The sequence below is a fragment of the Vombatus ursinus genome, unplaced genomic scaffold (assembly GCF_900497805.2).
Source record: "Vombatus ursinus unplaced genomic scaffold, bare-nosed wombat genome assembly UNPS02014816.1, whole genome shotgun sequence".
Taxonomy (NCBI): Eukaryota; Metazoa; Chordata; class Mammalia; order Diprotodontia; family Vombatidae; genus Vombatus; species Vombatus ursinus.
Genome location: NW_020954594.1, coordinates 222576 through 240880, shown reverse-complemented (window position 1 = coordinate 240880; position 18305 = coordinate 222576). Strand labels below are relative to the sequence as shown.

General features: G+C 36.1%; 1 protein-coding gene across 1 annotated transcript; it reads right to left on the bottom strand.

The window, feature by feature from the left end:
• Window positions 1-13867: 13867 nt before the first annotated feature.
• LOC114023022 (olfactory receptor 10S1) lies at window positions 13868-14830 on the bottom strand. Its single transcript, XM_027835517.1, has one exon. It carries the CDS (start codon window positions 14828-14830, stop codon window positions 13868-13870), a length of 963 nt encoding a protein of 320 aa, XP_027691318.1.
• Window positions 14831-18305: the final 3475 nt, after the last annotated feature.

Genomic DNA, 18305 nt, shown 5'->3' with positions numbered 1-18305 from the left:
TGTGTGTGTGTGTGTGTGTGTGTGTGTGTGTGTGTGTGTGTGTGTGTGTATGTTTGCATGAGTATATTTGGGGAAAAAAAAAACACCGCAAGTGAGAGATGTCTTTATCTTTGGAGGTTGTATTAAGAATTGAATGGGAAATTAGGTTCTGAGTTGGGAGATCAGGCATACCTCTTAAACAGAATGTGTAATAGGTTCTGTTTCTTCCCATTTTGTATTTTCTAGTGGGAGATATGGGTCCTTAAACTTTGGGTATGAGCCCACATGAAAAACTGTCTAAGACTCAGCAGGCTTTGTATCCTGGTGCTTGAGCTCAAGTTTCCAGCTCCAAACAGGTACAAATAGAAGCATAGTTCTCTGCTACCGAAAAAGAACCCTGCCCTCTTGTTAACAATCAATTTAAAACATTAATCAAGACCCTGACATGTATCAGGAATGGTGCAAGAGGCTAGACATACAAATATGTGAAAAATAAACAATCTCCACTCATATGGAGTTTACATTCTATCAGTGAAGACACCATGAATATACATATGCACAAACATACATCTATATGAAATATATGCAGAATGAATACAAAATCAAAACAACATAGTAGATAGGGGAGAGCATAGCAGTTGTGGTAAGGGGTTTTACATGAAAAGTGGTGTTTGAACTGTATCTGGAAGGAAACAATGGATTCTATGAGGTGAAGGTGAGGATGAAGATTACTTCAGGGTTAGGGGTTGGCCAATGCAAAGGTATAGAGACTGGAGGTGACCATTTTATTCCTCTTTATTTGATTCCCTATGTCACTTCTCTCCAAAATTATTCCAAGCCTACTTTATTCTTAGTCCTCTCATACCTTCCCTTATTCTCATTCAATTGAGGACATCACCTTTATCTACTGAAAAATTGATACACTTCTCCATGACTTTCCTCTTTTTTTCATCTTAAAATCCCTTGACATATTCCCCTATTCTCTCCCTTTCCTGAAGTCTCCAATAAAGAGGTATTCCTTCTCCTTAAGGGTCTAACTTTTTTCCATATGCACTTTATCCCACCTCCTCTCATCTTCTCATCCTCTAATCTTCTGCTGCATATCGAATCATTCCTCTTAATAATCTTTAACCTCTCCTTATCTACTGGTTCCATATGAACTGCCTTCAAACACAACCAAGTATCCTCCATCTTTAAAGAATCTTAACTAGGTTTTTCCATCCCCTAAGCTATAAATTTGCATCTATTATTCATTAGTCAAACTCCTAGGGAAAACAAAACAAATTTCTGCTCACTTTGCCTTCATTTCCTTTCTCTCACTCATTCCTTAACACTTTGCAATCTGGCTTACGATCTCATCACTCAAATAAAGAGTATTATCTTATTTTAACTCTTCATTCTCCCTCACCACACATATCTAGTCAGTTACCAAACATTCTTGTTTCTATACCACAACAATTGATGGATTCTCTTCACTCATCTAGCTCCAATTTTATTTTTCCCCACCCTTAATTGAACTTGGTCACGGGAATATTTGGTAGTCACTACTTAAATTTGAATCACTGTGCCCAGTGACCAAGTAGTTTGTTGAGGAAAGAGTGCTTCAGGGTTTTTCTATGTCATTTCAATAAATATCTCTTTGTAAAAGCTAACTGATGATATTGGACAGATGGTAACTCATCAAATGACATTGAAGGAATGCACTATGAGGACTCATGAATAATATTAGTAAACATCCCATGTCAGCTTCTTAAATTCACCCTCACAAACCCGAGGGGGAGAAGTAGTAGCTATGATCTGGAAATCTAATTCCTAAGTGTGAGAGTGATTTGAGAGAGTGGGCATTGGGTATCTTTTGCCCATCATTTGAACTGACAGTCTAAATCCTTCACAAACTTTTCCCAAACTGATCAGTGGATTACTGAAAGCTTTTCTTATCTTGACCCCTTCAGGATGTGGAACTCTTATAGCTCTCCTATCCCTTTTATGCCTAAAATATTCCAATATAAACACCTAATTGTATTTTAATGTAATAATTTCCAGGTTTTAAGAAAAAAAAGATTCCAGAATTTTCTAATATTACTCTTTCTACTTAGTCTCTTTCTTTATTTTAAACAGTCATTACAAATGTCCAGATCCTAAAGGAGGTGGAGTATCCAGTATACACTTACAGATAGGTAACCTGGGTTCTAGTATTGCTTCTATTGGTGTGAATGAAGGAAGGCCCCAACCTTTTTTTTTCTTAGTTTTTTTATTTGTCAAATAGAGCAATGGCATCTGCTCCTGTATATTTCTATAAGTATCTTCTGATGCATCAAATACAATAAAGAGTGTGTCTATTACTGAGTATAAAACATTGCTAAAAGGAAAAGTATTATTATTGAATAGAAATTTGGTGTAGAGGAGACAAAATGGATTTTGAGTCAGAATACCTATGCCTGAGTCCTAGAACTATCACTAACTAGTTGTATGAATTGGGGAAAGTTGATTAACTCCTTGAAAAACTGTTGATCTTTTCTATAAAATTGGAATAAGATCACCTATCTTATTTAACTTACAGAGTAATTTCGAGAATCAAGTGAGACAGCGCATTAAAGTGTTTGGATAGCTGTAAAGACAAACACAAACATGAGGGATCTTGATAATAGTTATGATGATGATGATGATGATGATTATGATGATGATAACAATGATGATGATAACTAGAACAATTATTCTGTATTGACAATGATTTATGAGAAAAAAGTTCAGGGTTTAATAATTTTCTTTTAGTTTCTTCCTATCTCCTTTAAAAATGTTTTTTCTACCTTCCTTCTCCTGACTCTCCCAAGCAATTTAAAAAATACAAATCTTCACAATAAGTATGCACAATACAGTAAAAACAAATTTCCACATTGGCCATGTCCAAATATTTTGATTATTATTCCTATTCTGATTTAAAAGTCCAACACTCTCTGGAAGGAGATGGTTGACATGACATGACATGACTCATGTTCAGTCCTCCGGATTCATGGTTTATCATTGCATTAAATTGAGTTCTAAAGTGTTCACAAAAGTTTTTCCTATAATTTTGTTGTCATTGTGCATATTGACCACCTTGTTCTGGTCACTTCAGCATATCAGGTCAAAGATGTCTTCTTGGTTTCCTATTAAACTTTTCCATCATTTATTATGGTGCAATAATATTCCAGCACATTAACATACCACAATCTGTTTAACCATTCCCTAATAGGTGGGCATTTCTTTAGTTTCCAGGTTATGGCTACTATAAAAAGAACAGCTATATATGCTTGTACAGATGTATGAGTCCTTTTCTTCTTTCTTTGATCTCTTTGTGGTATATAGGCTTAGGAGTGGAAAAGCTGGATCAAAGGGTATGAATAATTTAATAATTTGGGGATAATAGTTCCAAATTGCTTTCCAGAAGGTATGAACTAATTAACAGCTCTACCAGCAATAAATTAGTCTGCCTATTTTCCCTTAACTCCTCCCAAAATTGTCATTTTATTCTTTTGTCTTCTTTACCAATCTGATGATTTTGAGGTGGAACCTTAGTTGTTTTAATTTTTATTTCTTCAATTATTAGTGATTTGGAACATTTTCATATAGTTACTGATAGTTTGAGTTTCTCCCTATAAAACTGACTCTTTAAAAATCCTTATATTGAGGAATGATGTTTAGTCTTATTAATTTCGATCAATTACTTATCTTGGATAAAAATCTCACTATAAAATTTTTCTCCAATTACATGTTTCTCTTTTAATTTTAATTGCATTAGACTTGTTTGTGCAAAAGCTTTTCAATTTCATATAATCAAAATTATACATTTGATTTTATGTGATCCTCTCTATCACCTGAAGGGTAATGTTTTCCTTGCTCCTACAATATGCTTATGATGTCACCTTTGATGTCCAAGTCACATGTTGATTTAAAGGTTTATCTTGGTATATGGCATGAGATATTGCTGTATAGTATATCCAGTTACTGGCAGACTGCTTTTCAGTCTTCCCAGAAGTTTCTTTTTTTTTTCTTCCAAATAGTGAATCCTTACCTAGTAATTGGGATCTTTGCATCTCTAGAACATTGTTCTTTTTAATTTTTAATTTGTTTTTTAATTTTTAGGCAATTGGGGTTAAGTGACTTGCCCAGGGTCACACAGCTAGTAAGTGTCAAGTGTCAAGAAACAAGATTTGAACTCAGGTCCTCCTGACTTCAGGGCCCGTGCTCTATCTACTGTGCCACCTAGCTGCCCCCCTAAAACATTGTTCTACTGTATTCTTTCACTTGTGTATGTTGGGTACCTGTTGGGTACCTGACTATTTTTTTAACCAGTACCAAATTGTTGTTTGTTTATTTTTAACTAATTACTGCTTTGTGTTATAGTTTGAGATCTGGTAAGCATGTAACTCTCAATTTTAAAACTATTACCCTTGGGACTCATGAACTTTTATTCCTCTTAATGAATTTTGCTATTTTTTTCTAGCTTGATACAACTATTCTTTGGTAGTTTGTTACAATAAAGCAATAAAAACTAAGTTAACTTATGTACCATTGTCATTTTTGTTATATTGGCTCTGTCTACTCATTAGCAATTAATATTTCTCTATTTAGCTCTGTATTTATATAGGATGTTTATAGCTGGATTCATATAGTTTCAGTCTGTGTCTTTGTAGATGGGATCTCAAATACTTTATACTTTCCATAGTTATTTTGAATGGAATTTCTCTTTTTAGTTCTTCTTACTGGATTTTGTTGGCTCTATACGAACACACACACACACATGCACATATATGTAACATATGTATTCTATGTGGATTTTTATTTTATATCCTGAAAATTTGCTGAATTCATTAGTTGTTTCAACTAATTTTTATTGACTTTTTAGGATTTTCTAAATAAACCATCATACTATCTAAAAAAAGCTATAGTTTTCTTTCTTTTTTGTCTATGCTTATTCCCTCAGTTTCTCTTTCTTTATTGCTATAGGTAGCATTTCTAAGATTATGTTAAATAGTAGTAATTGACATCCTTATTTTATCCCTGATCTTACCAATAAGCCCTCTAATTTTTCTCTATTACATAAAATGTTTGTTCTTATTGTAAAGTCTGTAACTTTTTTCCTATTATTGAGTCACTTACCAGTTGTATGACACTGAGAAAATCACTTTAACTTTTCTCAGCCTTGGTTTCCTCATCTGTAAAATGTAAATAATAATAGTGCCTCAGAAGGTTCTTACAAAAATCAAATGAGTTATTATACATAAAAGCACTTTGCAAAGCTCAAATCTAAATACAAATGTTTGTTGTTTTTCATTTTAGAAAGATATAATTTACTCTGTTAAGGAAAAAATCTATTTCTATGCTTTCTATTATTTTAATGTCTTAGATTTTTTTCATAAGTCTTTTCAGTACCTGTTGATTTAATCTCATGGTTTTTATTATTTTTATTATTATCATTATTGATTTTACTTGTAATGTTCATCATGTTGAACCAATCCTGCATTTGTGGTAAAAATCCAACCTATTCATGGTGTATAATCTTTTAAATATTCTATTGTAGCCTACTTGTCAAACATTTTACTTAAAATCTTTATATTAATATTCATTAGATATATTTGTCTATATTTTTCTTTCTATGATTTATCTATCTCTGATTTAGGTATTTTCTACCTATATTTCAATGTCCTTGACTGTTTGTTTCAAGTTCCTATAAAGAAAATATTCTGCCTGTCTAAGATTTTCAGTATAGTTAGCACCCATAGACATCCTAATTCAGGATTATTCATATGGCGATATTTTATCAATTATTTTGAATGGTGATGATGTTAATGATGATGATGATTGGCCCATATAATGCCCTCCATATCCACGGGGATTGCAATCTGATCTACCATTGATCTATCTCAACCTTGAAGAACTAACATCTACTTTTCAGATGAACTCTCCTATATGTATTATCTCTGCAAATTAGAATGTGAGTTCCTTAAGAGAAGAGACTGTTTCAATTTTCTGTTTATATCCTTAGTGTCCAGCATAGTACTTGGCATTTTGTAAGCACTTTTTTTTCCATTTGTCTATTCTTCTCTATGCAAATGATTATCGGATCTATATATTGATCCCCATTCTTTCTCTTGAAATTTAATTCATCATCAGCAAATACCTATTTGGTACATAGAACTGGATGTCCCATAGGGACATCAAACTCAATATCTTCCAAACACAACATATTCATTGTCAATTTTGAAATGTAATGATCTAGCTCTATAAAATGGATGAAGACATGAAAAATTCTGTAAATCAAATTTTTGCAGATAAAGGTTGACTCAACATATTTTAAAGGTCAAGCCAAGGACTAGGGGATCCAATTCTTAAAGGGAGTCCTATAATAAAAGAAAAAATTACTACATAAAGGGAATTATTTAATATTTGCATGAATTCAGATTTCTATTTATATCAAGTTTGATCAAATAAGGTGCAACTGTAATTGTAGTAGCCATGAATGTCAGTGGTGTTACCCATCCATGCTTCCTCTCTCTTCTTGTGATATGGATATAATTCATACCATCTGCAATCAGAATGATAAGAAATGGGCCCATATAGCTGTTAAAGGGAATTAGGTTTAATGAAAATGTTTCATAGAATTGTAGACACCTGGATCACTTGCTGAGGAAAGTTAAGGTAATATGTCCTCAGTAATCTTGAAGGACAACATAGATTAAAAGAAGGAAGTATGGTTCAGAAGAAAAAGCACTTGTTTGGGAGTCAGAGGTTTAAGTTCAAATCCCATCTCTTATGACCTAGTACATTTCTAATCTTGGACAAGCCAATTAAACCCACTTAAATCTCCCTGGGTCCTAGTTTTCTCAACTGTAAAATGAAGGGTTTGTACTAGATGGCTTCTGACGTCCCTTCAAGTTCTTCATCTATGATCCTGAGACTGGGACTTCTTGTCAAAGCCTGAACTTACCCAGTAATTGAGTGATGGAAGGACAGGGCACTACTACACACAGAAACACTTCACAGGCTAATTCGAAGCCCCAGGGAGATTCAGGCTCAGTGCTTTGGTATAACTTTTTATCCCCAAGGGAACTTATTAAATCTTCACCTTCAACTTACAAATCTTGGATTTGTAATTGCATTCTTTGCAATACACTTGGAAATACCATAGTTAATGAGGAGAGTTTTATTATATTCTCACTTGCTAATTACTTTGAAAAAGTAAAAAGTAAGCCAGAGGGAGAGCCCTGAATTCCAGACAGAGGAAAACCTTAAGGCTGAGGAAGAAAAAAAAACAACAACCATAACTCAACATACCTCTTACCTGCTACTGTCAAACTCCATCTTCTCTCCAACTACTCTAGGTTAGTGTACCAGCTAAATGATTGTGATAGGCAGAAGAAAGAGATATAAGAGTATATAGGAAACACTAAGAAAGAAATGTACCTGGATTCCCTTATAGTCAAATGTGATTTGAGAGCTGACAGTATGAGTATAAAGAGTTGGGGAGAGGTTGAAATAAATTTATCATATACACATAATTCTATGTCCTGAGTGCTAATGGGTCACAAAGGACTGAGCCAGGTCCCTTTAACAAAAAGTATGCAAGATCAAATAAAGTTTAACTGATAGTATTTTGTGCCTATAAAGATAGGCCCAATGCCTCAAATTAGGGATAATAAAGGGGAGGGAGAGTAGGAATAGAGCAGCTCTGGGACCTCACTCTCACCATTTACTACTACCTCTCAGTGCATCTGGATTTTTATCTGATGAGCTTTCTTTTGCTCTGGGAGCTTAGCATGGTGAGAGAAAATTTAGACTTACAGAATTTCCCCTGAGATATCTTTCTCTCTCTCTTTTTTAAATACTGTATCAAGTGAGAAATTCAATAACCTGTTCAAGGATCCACTTCAGGATCTCAAAGACAAGAAGGATTTGTTTCTGGTTATCCTCATTCTGGTTACATTTGAAATCCCTTCCCTTTTTTTTTAGGAACAAACTTGCACCTTTCTGCCACAGAAACCCTTCAGGTTCTTCATTCTATGCCTAGAGGCAGATAAGTCAGGAGATCTGAGTTCAAATCTGGCCTCAGACATTTACTAGCTGTGTGATTTTAGGGAAGTCACTTAACTTCTCTCTGCCTCATTTTCCTTAACTATAAAAATGGGGATAATAGCACCTACATTGCAGAGTTTTTGTGAGATCAAATGAAATAATATTTTTAAACCTCTCAGCATAGTGCTTGGCACTTAGTAGGTGCTATCCAAAAGCTTATTCCCCACTTCCCTTATCCCTCACCACTGGCCAGCTCTTTTACATTTTTACTGCAACCTGAGTCAGTGTTCCTCAAACCAGAAACTCTTGACTGTGAGCATTTTCACTGGCTATTTCCCCTGCCTACAATTCTTGTCCTTCTGGTTTCCTTCAAGTTCCAGCTAAAATTTTGCCTTCCATAGGAAGCCTTTTCTAGTCCCTCTTAATTCTAATGTTTCTCTGGTATTAATGATTTCAAATTTATCCTGTATATAGCTTGTTTGTACTTATTTGTTTGCATGTTGTCACTACCATTAGATTGTGAGCTCTTTGAGAACAGAGATTATCTTTTGCTTTTCTTTGTATTTCTAGCACTCAGCATAGTGACTGGCACATAAAAACCCCTTAGAAAAATGCCATAGTAGATGAAAAAACACACACATATACATATATGTATACATATTTGTACATGCATATTTACATATATAAAGGAATATATGTATGAATGTATATATCTGTATATACATGAATGGATAGATAGATATGGGTATGTGTATGTACAAATATCCCAAACATATAGTTAGATAGCTTGTGGATATATGTATACATACATACATATGTGTGTATGTGTGACCTTAGGGTCACATATACATATACACATATACATATCTACACTTCTATGTTTCTATATATTTGTATGTGTGTGTGTGTGTGTGTATACACATATATACGTCTCCCCATCCATTGACAATTGTTTCATTTCTTCTTCCTTATTTTTAGTGGAAATTCATATGAAGATTCTTGAAAAGTTTTATTTTAAAGATTTTGAATTTCAGAGGTTCATGAAGTAAGACACATAAGTCAGGAAGGCTTAGGTTCAAGTGTTGCCCCTGATATATACTAGCTGTGTAACCCTGAACAAGTCATTCAGCAATCTCACTTCTCCATTGCCCTTTGGGTGATTCTCTGCTTCAGTTCTTTGGAAACTGTAAAATACCATGATTATCAGCCATATAACATTACTGGAAGACTATTAATGTTAAAAAAAAAAAGATGGGCTTTCATTTGAGGGAGAAACTTGGGGATATTAAAAAATGCAATTTCTCAATGGCAGTCTATCCTACCTTCCTCTTCCTGTTCAATAGGTCCAGCTCAATGTCCATTTGCAGAATCTAAGATGAATATAATGATGGCCGAGTGCTATAGGTTGTCCTTCCAATTTCATGCCATAGTTTGAACAATAAAAATTTTTAGGTAGTTTTATTCCCCCGTGTAGGTAGGTAGGCCACACAGCCTGTAGCAATGAAATTGAAAATCTTTTAAAGCATTGAAATTTGAAACATGAAGTAACACCTTATTTGTATGAGTGTACTTCTTAGGCCTTTCCATATTCTTCTTCTATTCTTCATAAGGTGCCTCTTTTACTCCTTCCACTTTTTCCTTTTCATGTGTTTTTCTCCCACCCCCCCCACTCTTATTATGTGCATCCTTTGCCATCTTTCTTTATTTTTACATCATATTTTCTTCCCTTTGGCCCTTTCCCTTACTTATGTTTCTTTCTCTTTTCTTCTCTTTCTCTCTCCTTTTCAACTTTTTCTTAGGGAGATTTAAAAGTTATCTAGTGAGTTCTATCTGCCAATTATATAAATGAGGTAACAGTGGATGATAGTGGTTAAGTAACATGCCCAAAGTCACAGAAAAAGTTAGTGACATTAATCTAAGCTCCATTCCTCTTTGTTTTTGTTTCTTTCCTGTTCCCTTACACCTACAGTGTCTGCACCATTTTTTACACAATTACTACTTCATTGTGGTACCAGTTCTCTGCCTTTAACGCCTTTTTAAACTGCCTTGAGGGATTCAAGAAACAGTCAAAACTTATGGTAAAAGTTATTTGAATGGGAAGGGGGAAGAAGCAAGGAAAGAATTATAGTAATATCAATGAAGATAAGATAATGTTAAAGAAATAGAGTTTTATTATTTTCAAGTACATTGAGTAATACTGCTGACAGATAACAAAATCATGTATGTTAGACAATGTGCAGGATCAATGAATCTTAGAGTTAAATGAGTCTTTAGCAGTCATCTACTCAAACCTAGACCTGATATAGGAATCCTCTCTAAAAATCTTCAGTGCTGGGGAACTCATTACCTCATTAGGTAGCCCATTCCAGTTCTAGATAGCTCTAATAACTAGGGAGTTTTTCCTTATTTTGTTTCCACATAAGCTTCTACACATTGTTCTTAGTTTTACCTTCTGAGGCCAAGAAGACCAGTTCTCTTCCTCCGTGGTAGAATCTGAAGATAACAATCACATCACCCCACCCTCCCACCACCCTTCTCAAGTCTCTTCTCTAAGTTAAATATCCCTAATTCTTTTAATTAATCTTCAGATACATTACTTAGAGTTCTCTCAATATCTTTATCCAGCTCCTCTTGATGGGTTCCAGCTGGTTAATATTTTTCCTAAAATGGAGTGTCCAGAACTGAGCATTTTAAGTGCTATAACAGTTATACCTATTTTTTTTAACACATTCACTATTTGACTGCAAATGTTCTTCCTGAAAGCCTTTATTTTTAGACATGATTACACTAACATGAGTAAATTTTCATTAAGTGTTTTCTATGTAATAATTACTTTTCTATCTTATGAATGATCCATAGCAATAGGGCTTACCTATAAAGAAACTAGTTATGATAGATACCCTACTTACTCTGTGTAACAACTGCTGCCTTTGGTTCTCTGATAGGAACTTTACACAAGGATGATGCTTGTCTGTGTACTTTTCTAATCATAAATATGCCTGGGGGGAAAGTGTTGAGCTACTGATAGATCTTTGTCCTAACTGATAAATTCTCTTTTCCTTGATTTTCTGATGTTTCTTACCCCTTCATCCCTTTCTTAATCTCAACCATTCCAACCATCATCCCAGCAAATTCCAATCAAACTTCCAAGTGCAAATATATCCAAGAACTTAAAAAAAAAGTGATGGTGCCAATACTTTCTCTTTCTGAGTTTAAAACTCATCTAACTTCTCACAGAAGAAAGATAGGCCTATGGGTTTAGCCTATTTGTCCCAAATTTCGAGAATTCATTCATTCATGAATTCAACCAATAATTATTTGTTGAGCACTAAAAGTGTGGTGGTAAATGACTAAATTTCTGAAAAAAATTGTGTACATAACACACTTTTAAGTTTAATTTGAATTATTAACATTCTTGCCAGCAGTCTCTTAAGACATTAAATAAAAACTCATGATTTGTAGTATTTGCTAATTTTAGAAGTGTGAATGTTCACACTGAAAATTTAACAATCTACTCTCACAAGCTGGTTGGAGCTGGCTCCAGCACACATCTACTGAGCATTCAATAGTTGTGACAGGTACTGCAAAGTACACAAGAGAAATATATCACAAAGTTTCTGACATCAATGAACTTATTAGTTAAAAAGACAAGACATACACATATTAAATATTTAAATTATAATAAAAGGCAATATTTGCTTAAGTGAAAAAATGATTGTTAAAGTCATCAGTTAACTTTTATGGAGTGTCCACGGCAGCATGAAGCCAGAAGAGAAAAGAGGGGAAATAGTGAACGTATCTGGATAGATCATTTATGGAATAAATATGGAAAGAGCAGAGGCTATGGTGCATAAGGTTAAGGGATTCCTATAAGGTGGAAAGATTGTGTAGAAATATGTAAAGGAAAGAAAACCAAATGAGAGAGAGAACAATCCGTGGTCTTCCTGTCTCTTTTTTCCCACCTGGTTGATTTGGGAAAAGCATTTTGTAAACTACAAAGTTCAGTAAGAAAATGAGGGATAAAAAGGCAAATTCATAACGAGGAAAATTAAAACAGTGGAATAAGTAGCTATTTTAAGTTCTAGTTAAGTCAATCCTATAAATCGCTATTTCTTCTATGTATATAATCATTCGTGTGTGCATATTTTTGGAAGTCTTTTGCTAATCACTTGCCCCCTCCTCCCTTTCACAGAATTTTCAATAATCTTGAAAGACTGAGATTTAGAATGAGTACACTGACATCTGAATTTGTATTTGCCAACTCTTTCCCAAACTTTATGCTGGTATAACTCTTTTACTCCCCCAAAATTTCCTTTCTCGTTTTCTACTTTATGAATTACATTCTTGTCTTTTGCAACTTTCTTTTTTCCCCTTCAATGTTGGAAAAAAAGAGTCTACATTTTACATTTCAAAGAAGACAAGATGTTGTGGAAATAAGTTGCTTATTCTACATCTTCCTTAATCAACAGCTCCAATTCTTTTATTTTCTTAAGGTGAATTTCCTTCTTGAGAATCAGCATAGTATCATGAAGAAAGCATAGGATATGAATTTAAGGAAGACATGTGCTTGAATTCTAGCTCTGATGCTTATTTTCCTAACTTTCTCTCTGTCTCTGTCTCTGTTTCTCTCTGTTTCTCTCTCTCTCTCTCTCTCTCTCTCTCTCTCTCTCTCTCTCTCTCTCTCCACCAATTTTCTTCTATGTAGAAAACTCTCAGTGAGAAACTTCTTCACCAATGCAGATGATCAACTTAGAGTTTTAGAGATTTGCCTGGGGGCACTAAGAGGTTAAGTAATTTGCCTAAGGTCACAGCCAGTATGTGGCAAAAAGTAAGACTTGAACTCTGGTTTCTCACCTCTGAGGTTAGTTTCCTATCCATTTTGCCACACTATCTCTTACCCTTACCACTGAGAAAAACCCTGCTGTCCCCTAAGGGATAGCAGACCCATTTTTTAACAAGCATACCTGATATACTAAGTTGATTTTAGCTGTTCACTTTTTTCAACACCAGATGGGAAAGATAATTCTTCGGAAGAACTAGCTGGCTAAATGTTAATTGGTGTTGCTTTATATCTTTTTGGAAAAAGCTTCTGGAGCAGGGTCAGAGTCACATTCTGTCTGTGTTTTTTTGAAAAGTATTCTGAACCCAGCTAGAGGAGAATTAAGAGCAGGAAAAAATGTTGAGAAATATTCCTAGGTCCTTACTCAGTTTTGGATGAAACCTTTTCCCCAACAATAGTTTCATCTTTCTCTTAGGTTTACTCATGATTCCTCATGGTCTCTGATGCCTGTGATATTTTCAAATCAAGGGCTGATGGAAGGATCCTGTGAAAGCATAAGATTTAGAATGAGAAGGAGCCTTAGAGATCAATAACCTTTTCTAGATTTCTTATTTGAAAGATGACAGCAATTAGACCCAGAAATAAGTGACTTTCCTAAAACACCCAGATCCATTGACTAAAACCATTCTGTGCTGTTTTGAGTCTACCACAGTGACTGTTTCTAACTGGAGACAGTCAGTGTCTCTGTACAAGTCTGTTAGTCCTAACACTGATATATTGCTGAGTCCCACGGCCAGAACATGCTACTTAACTTTTCTCATGGAACTTCTCATGGAACCTAGTCCCCTATATAAAGGTTAAATAATGCTCTGAGTTCCAGAAATCCTGATGCCAAAGAAGGTTCTGTCCCCAAAGGAACAAGGTTATCACTAAGTTCTCTATCCTTGTTGGGAGTCTAGAGCCACATGTGGCTTCAAGGCCGCAGATTCCCTACCCCTGCTCTGGAGAATCATAGAATAAATGAAGAAGGGTTGGGGAAATGGGTTATAGTACATATCAAGGGGGTGGACTAACAGCAGGTGACTTTCTATGCCCATGGCACAGAAGTCTTCTCAGAGCCCGTTTCACTTCTTTATTCCTCAACGTATAAATGAAGGGGTTGAGCATAGGGGTGACAATTGTGTAGAAGACAGCTGGGGCTCCTATCTCTGTCCCACTGGAGTGTGGCTGAATGTAGATACATATGGGGGGCATATAGTAAAGGAATACCACTGTAAGGTGAGCTGTGCAGGTAGAAAAGGCCCGCCGGCGGCCGTCTGCAGTATGAATCTGCAGCGCAGATGCCACAATGAAGACATAGGAGATGATGATAAGTAACAGGCAGCCTGCAGTGACAATGCCAATGTTAGCCAGCATGACAAACTCATTAAGGGCAGTCTCTGTACAAGCCAGCTTCAGAACAGGGGGGATGTCACAGAAGAAGTAAGCAATGTGGGAAGGCCCACAATAGGGCAGGTGGAAGGTGAGGGAGGTGTGGATAGTAGAGTGTATGGCACCAGTGGCCCAAGTAGCCCCTGCCAACCCCGCACACATCTTCTGACTCATGACAACTGGATATCGCAGTGGTTGACTGATGGCCAAATATCGGTCATAGGCCATGACAGTATATAGGAAACATTCAGTACTGGCCAGGAAGTGGAACAAATAGAGCTGTATAGCACAGCCCCCAAAGGATATTACCTTTCCTTCTGGAATTAAAAGCCCTGCTAGGACCTTGGGCACAGTCACTGTGGATAGACAAGCATCTAGGAAGGACAGGTGGCCCAGAAAGTGGTACATGGGGGAGCGGAGGTGAGGATCCAAGGCCACTGTCAGCAGGACGAAGAAGTTCCCCATTACAGTGATGGTGTAGATGAGGAAGAAGAGAAAGAAGAAAAATATGGGGTGCTCTGATGTGTTTGCCAACCCCTCCAGAATGAAGTAGGTCACCAGTGTTTGGTTTGGCCACTCTGTCTCCATACTTCCCTGCCTGATAATGACAACTGAGTTATTGCATCCCCTTATCCTTACCCTTTCCCCAGCACTCAGAATAGCCTTGCTCTAACTGTGAATTTTAACTCTTCCCATAAAAATCCTCATAACAATTCAAATGATGTTACCTACTCCATGAACAGGAAGTTTTTGCTTACTCCCTTTCTCTCCTCCCTACCCACCCATTTCCCCTTGGAAACAACCTTCCCTTTTGAACTTCACATTGAACTTTGTTTTGCCATTCTCTGGTGCACTTGGCATATATTTTATGTCATAATTATTTGTGTGTGTGTGTGTGTGTGTGTGTGTGTGTGTGTGTGTGTGTATCATCCTTCTATTGGCCTGTAAATTCTATGATAGAAGAGATCACAGTTTTTTCCCCTTGCAGTGCCTGGAAAGGCCCCTTTTCACAAAATAGACACTGAATATCAGTCAAACTAAATTCTAGCACTTTTTCTTTTGGTTTTTGACAGACAATTTAGAGGATATTTTATCACTCCTGGAATATCGTAATTCTTTGGGTACTAATATAGTGGCCTTGTTCCATAGTCAAAGTATTCAGAAGGGACAGAAGATAAGGTTACCTGGATGATGTTAGTGGTCACTAATATTTTGCTATTCTTTCTTCTTTTCTCACTCTCTTAGTGTTGAAAATGGCATATTTGAGTCATTCGAATATCAGTCATGGATGTTTAGTTTAATTTCCCACTCAGAGAGAGCCAGTGTGCCCAGGTTGGACTGCAAGTCCAGCTCTTTGTAGCTTTCCAACGGAGCTGGATCTCCTCTAGGTGCTGTTGGTCTTTCCTGCCTTTGTAGATTTCTTCTCTAACCCTGAAGCTGTGAGTGAGCAGTGTTTTATGCTTAATGTACCACCTAAGGGATGCTATTCAGCCTCTTGGGAAGCTTTGGGTAGAGCTTGGACACAACATCTCCTGGGTATTTGCAGTCCAGATTTTATCTCATTATCATGGAGAGGAATTCATGTTATGTCAGACCATATGGAGAGTATCAGGCAACTATACAGACTAACATTGAGTGTAACAATGAGATCTTTAAGGGTTGACTGAATAATTATCACAAGAATTATTGCAAATTCATGTGAAAGAATTATTGCAATTCATCTCAATCCTTTCACATGAATTTCAATAAGCTGCCTTTTTATAATCTTTAGCTTTCTTAATGTGCCTGACATTCTCTTAGTTGCTAAGACTTGAAATCAGTCATCTTTGAATCTTTCCTTTTCCTTGTGATCTCTCTCTGTCTTTCTCTATGTCTATATATATATATCACTAGCTGAGTCAATCACCCATTCATTTATTCCAAACAAATATTTATTTAGTGCTTACTGTACCTAAAACACTAGACTTAGAATTGAGAGGTCTACAAAAATAAGTAAGACAGAATCAAGGAACATATTATGATTTAGTACTGTGAGGGACACATTGATATGATTCAAAGTGGAGTGTGATAAGAAAAATGTAAAAGTCCTTTGAGAGTTCGGAAGGGGAAATTATTTCTAGTTGGAAGAATTAATGAAGACTCCATTCAGGTGGTGGTATTTGAGCTGGGCCTTCAAGGATGGTTATGGAAGTGATTGTTAATAAATCAAAATAAATGAATAAAAAAGAAAAAATGTTTGTAAATAAATATGGTTATAAAACAAAAAAAGGTAGGCAGGAAGAATGATGAAGATCTTTGAATATTACATTAAAGAATTTTGATTTGATTTAATAGGTAATAGGGAATGATTCAGGGCCTGTGAACAGGTGAATTCTATGGTCCTATTTATTGTGAAAGGTAACCTGATTGCAGTATGTAGAATGGATAGCATTGGGAAGCAGCTGTAGGTTGGGAGGCCAGTTAGAAAGCTGTTGCAATAGCCCAGAGGAGAGGAAACTAGAACCTGGTGGTGGCAGTGGAGATAGATAGGAAGGACAGATAATACTTCAAAACTGATCATATGGGGAACAATAAGGAAGGTGGATGATTCAAAGTTGACTCCTACATAGAATGAATGTAATGGCAAAGAAACCTCATTGTTTCAGAATTTATGGGAATACAATATAGTAGCCTACCACTCTATCTTCTTCCCCAAGCACCATTCTCACTCCCCCCAACCCCTAATGAAGTATTCTATGTTTGTCTCTTTGGGATTTTTTCCAAACTGATCCTTTAGAAGTAGAATGAAGTTCTATTTCCAATTACAGACACCATGAGTACAGTCCAATGTGAATGAAACAGACAAGGAATTTCAGAACTTGAAGACACCTTGTTGATCATCAAGTTCAAGAGTCCTTAACCTTTTTGTGTCATGCACCTCTTTGGCAGTCATGTGAAGCAAATAGGCCTTGTCTTGAAATAATGTTTTGTTGTTTATATTCATAATTAAGGAGAAGCTAAATTTTAGTTAGAGGCTAGTGAAAATACATATGTAGTTATTTCCTATTCAGGTTCAGAAATTCTGAAATCTCTCTGTGGATCCATTGAACCCCCTTGGCATTTATTTATTTATTTTTTTTGGCTAGGTGATGGGGTTAAGTGACTTGCCCAAGGTCACACAGCGAGTAAGTATCAAGTGTTTGGTCTGAGGTCGAATTTGAGCTCAGGTCCTCCTGAATCCAAGGCTGGTGCTTTATCCACTGTGCCACCTAGCTGCCCCAGCATTTTATTTTAATAATCTTTTGGTTAAATATCTTAGGAAAAAACAAAAAGCCTTTGCAACCTCTGTATTCCTGAGTCATCAGCCTCCTTTCCCAGCCTCCCAGGAGTTATAGTCCTATAGATTGTAGAAGAGAAGTACCTTGTGATCAGGGCAAGTATAGATAGAATTTGTATTGACCAACTTAAGACTGTTGAGCAGCAAGGGTCAAGTAATCCAACCCTGTGTACAATTGATTGTTTCTTAGCTAACTGTTGTCTTAAGAACACCAAAAATCAGGAAAACTGAAGAGATATCAATAACATGTGGCAGAGATGGGCCTTATTCTCTTAGAAGATAAAGTAATATTAGCTTCCTTGGGTTCTTGTTGTCTTATTACAGTATTTCCCATCTGAGAGTGATATGCTTATGTGGCCACAGGGTATTGGCTCGAGACTTTTGCTATAGACACAGACAAGGACACATCTATCATCAGGAAACCTCTGAGACAAACATCGCGGATGTGACCTTAGCTTTCTAGTTTCTCTTCTGAGATCCCTTTGGCTGTATCTATACTCTTCAGTACCTTTTGGTAGGCTATGAACATCTGTGCATGGGCTATATTTTCACTTCTCTGGTGGGCTGGCAGATTTACTTCACAACTACCTAGCCAAGGTTCGAGTGTGGCAAATCTAGAAGAACAGCTTAAATAGACTATCACTTAGGGAATATTATCCTCTCAGCTAATCCCTGGTTCTAGTTCTACCCATGTGACTACATATATAAGTTGATACTCCAAGTGAATCCCACACCACAAGTACTATC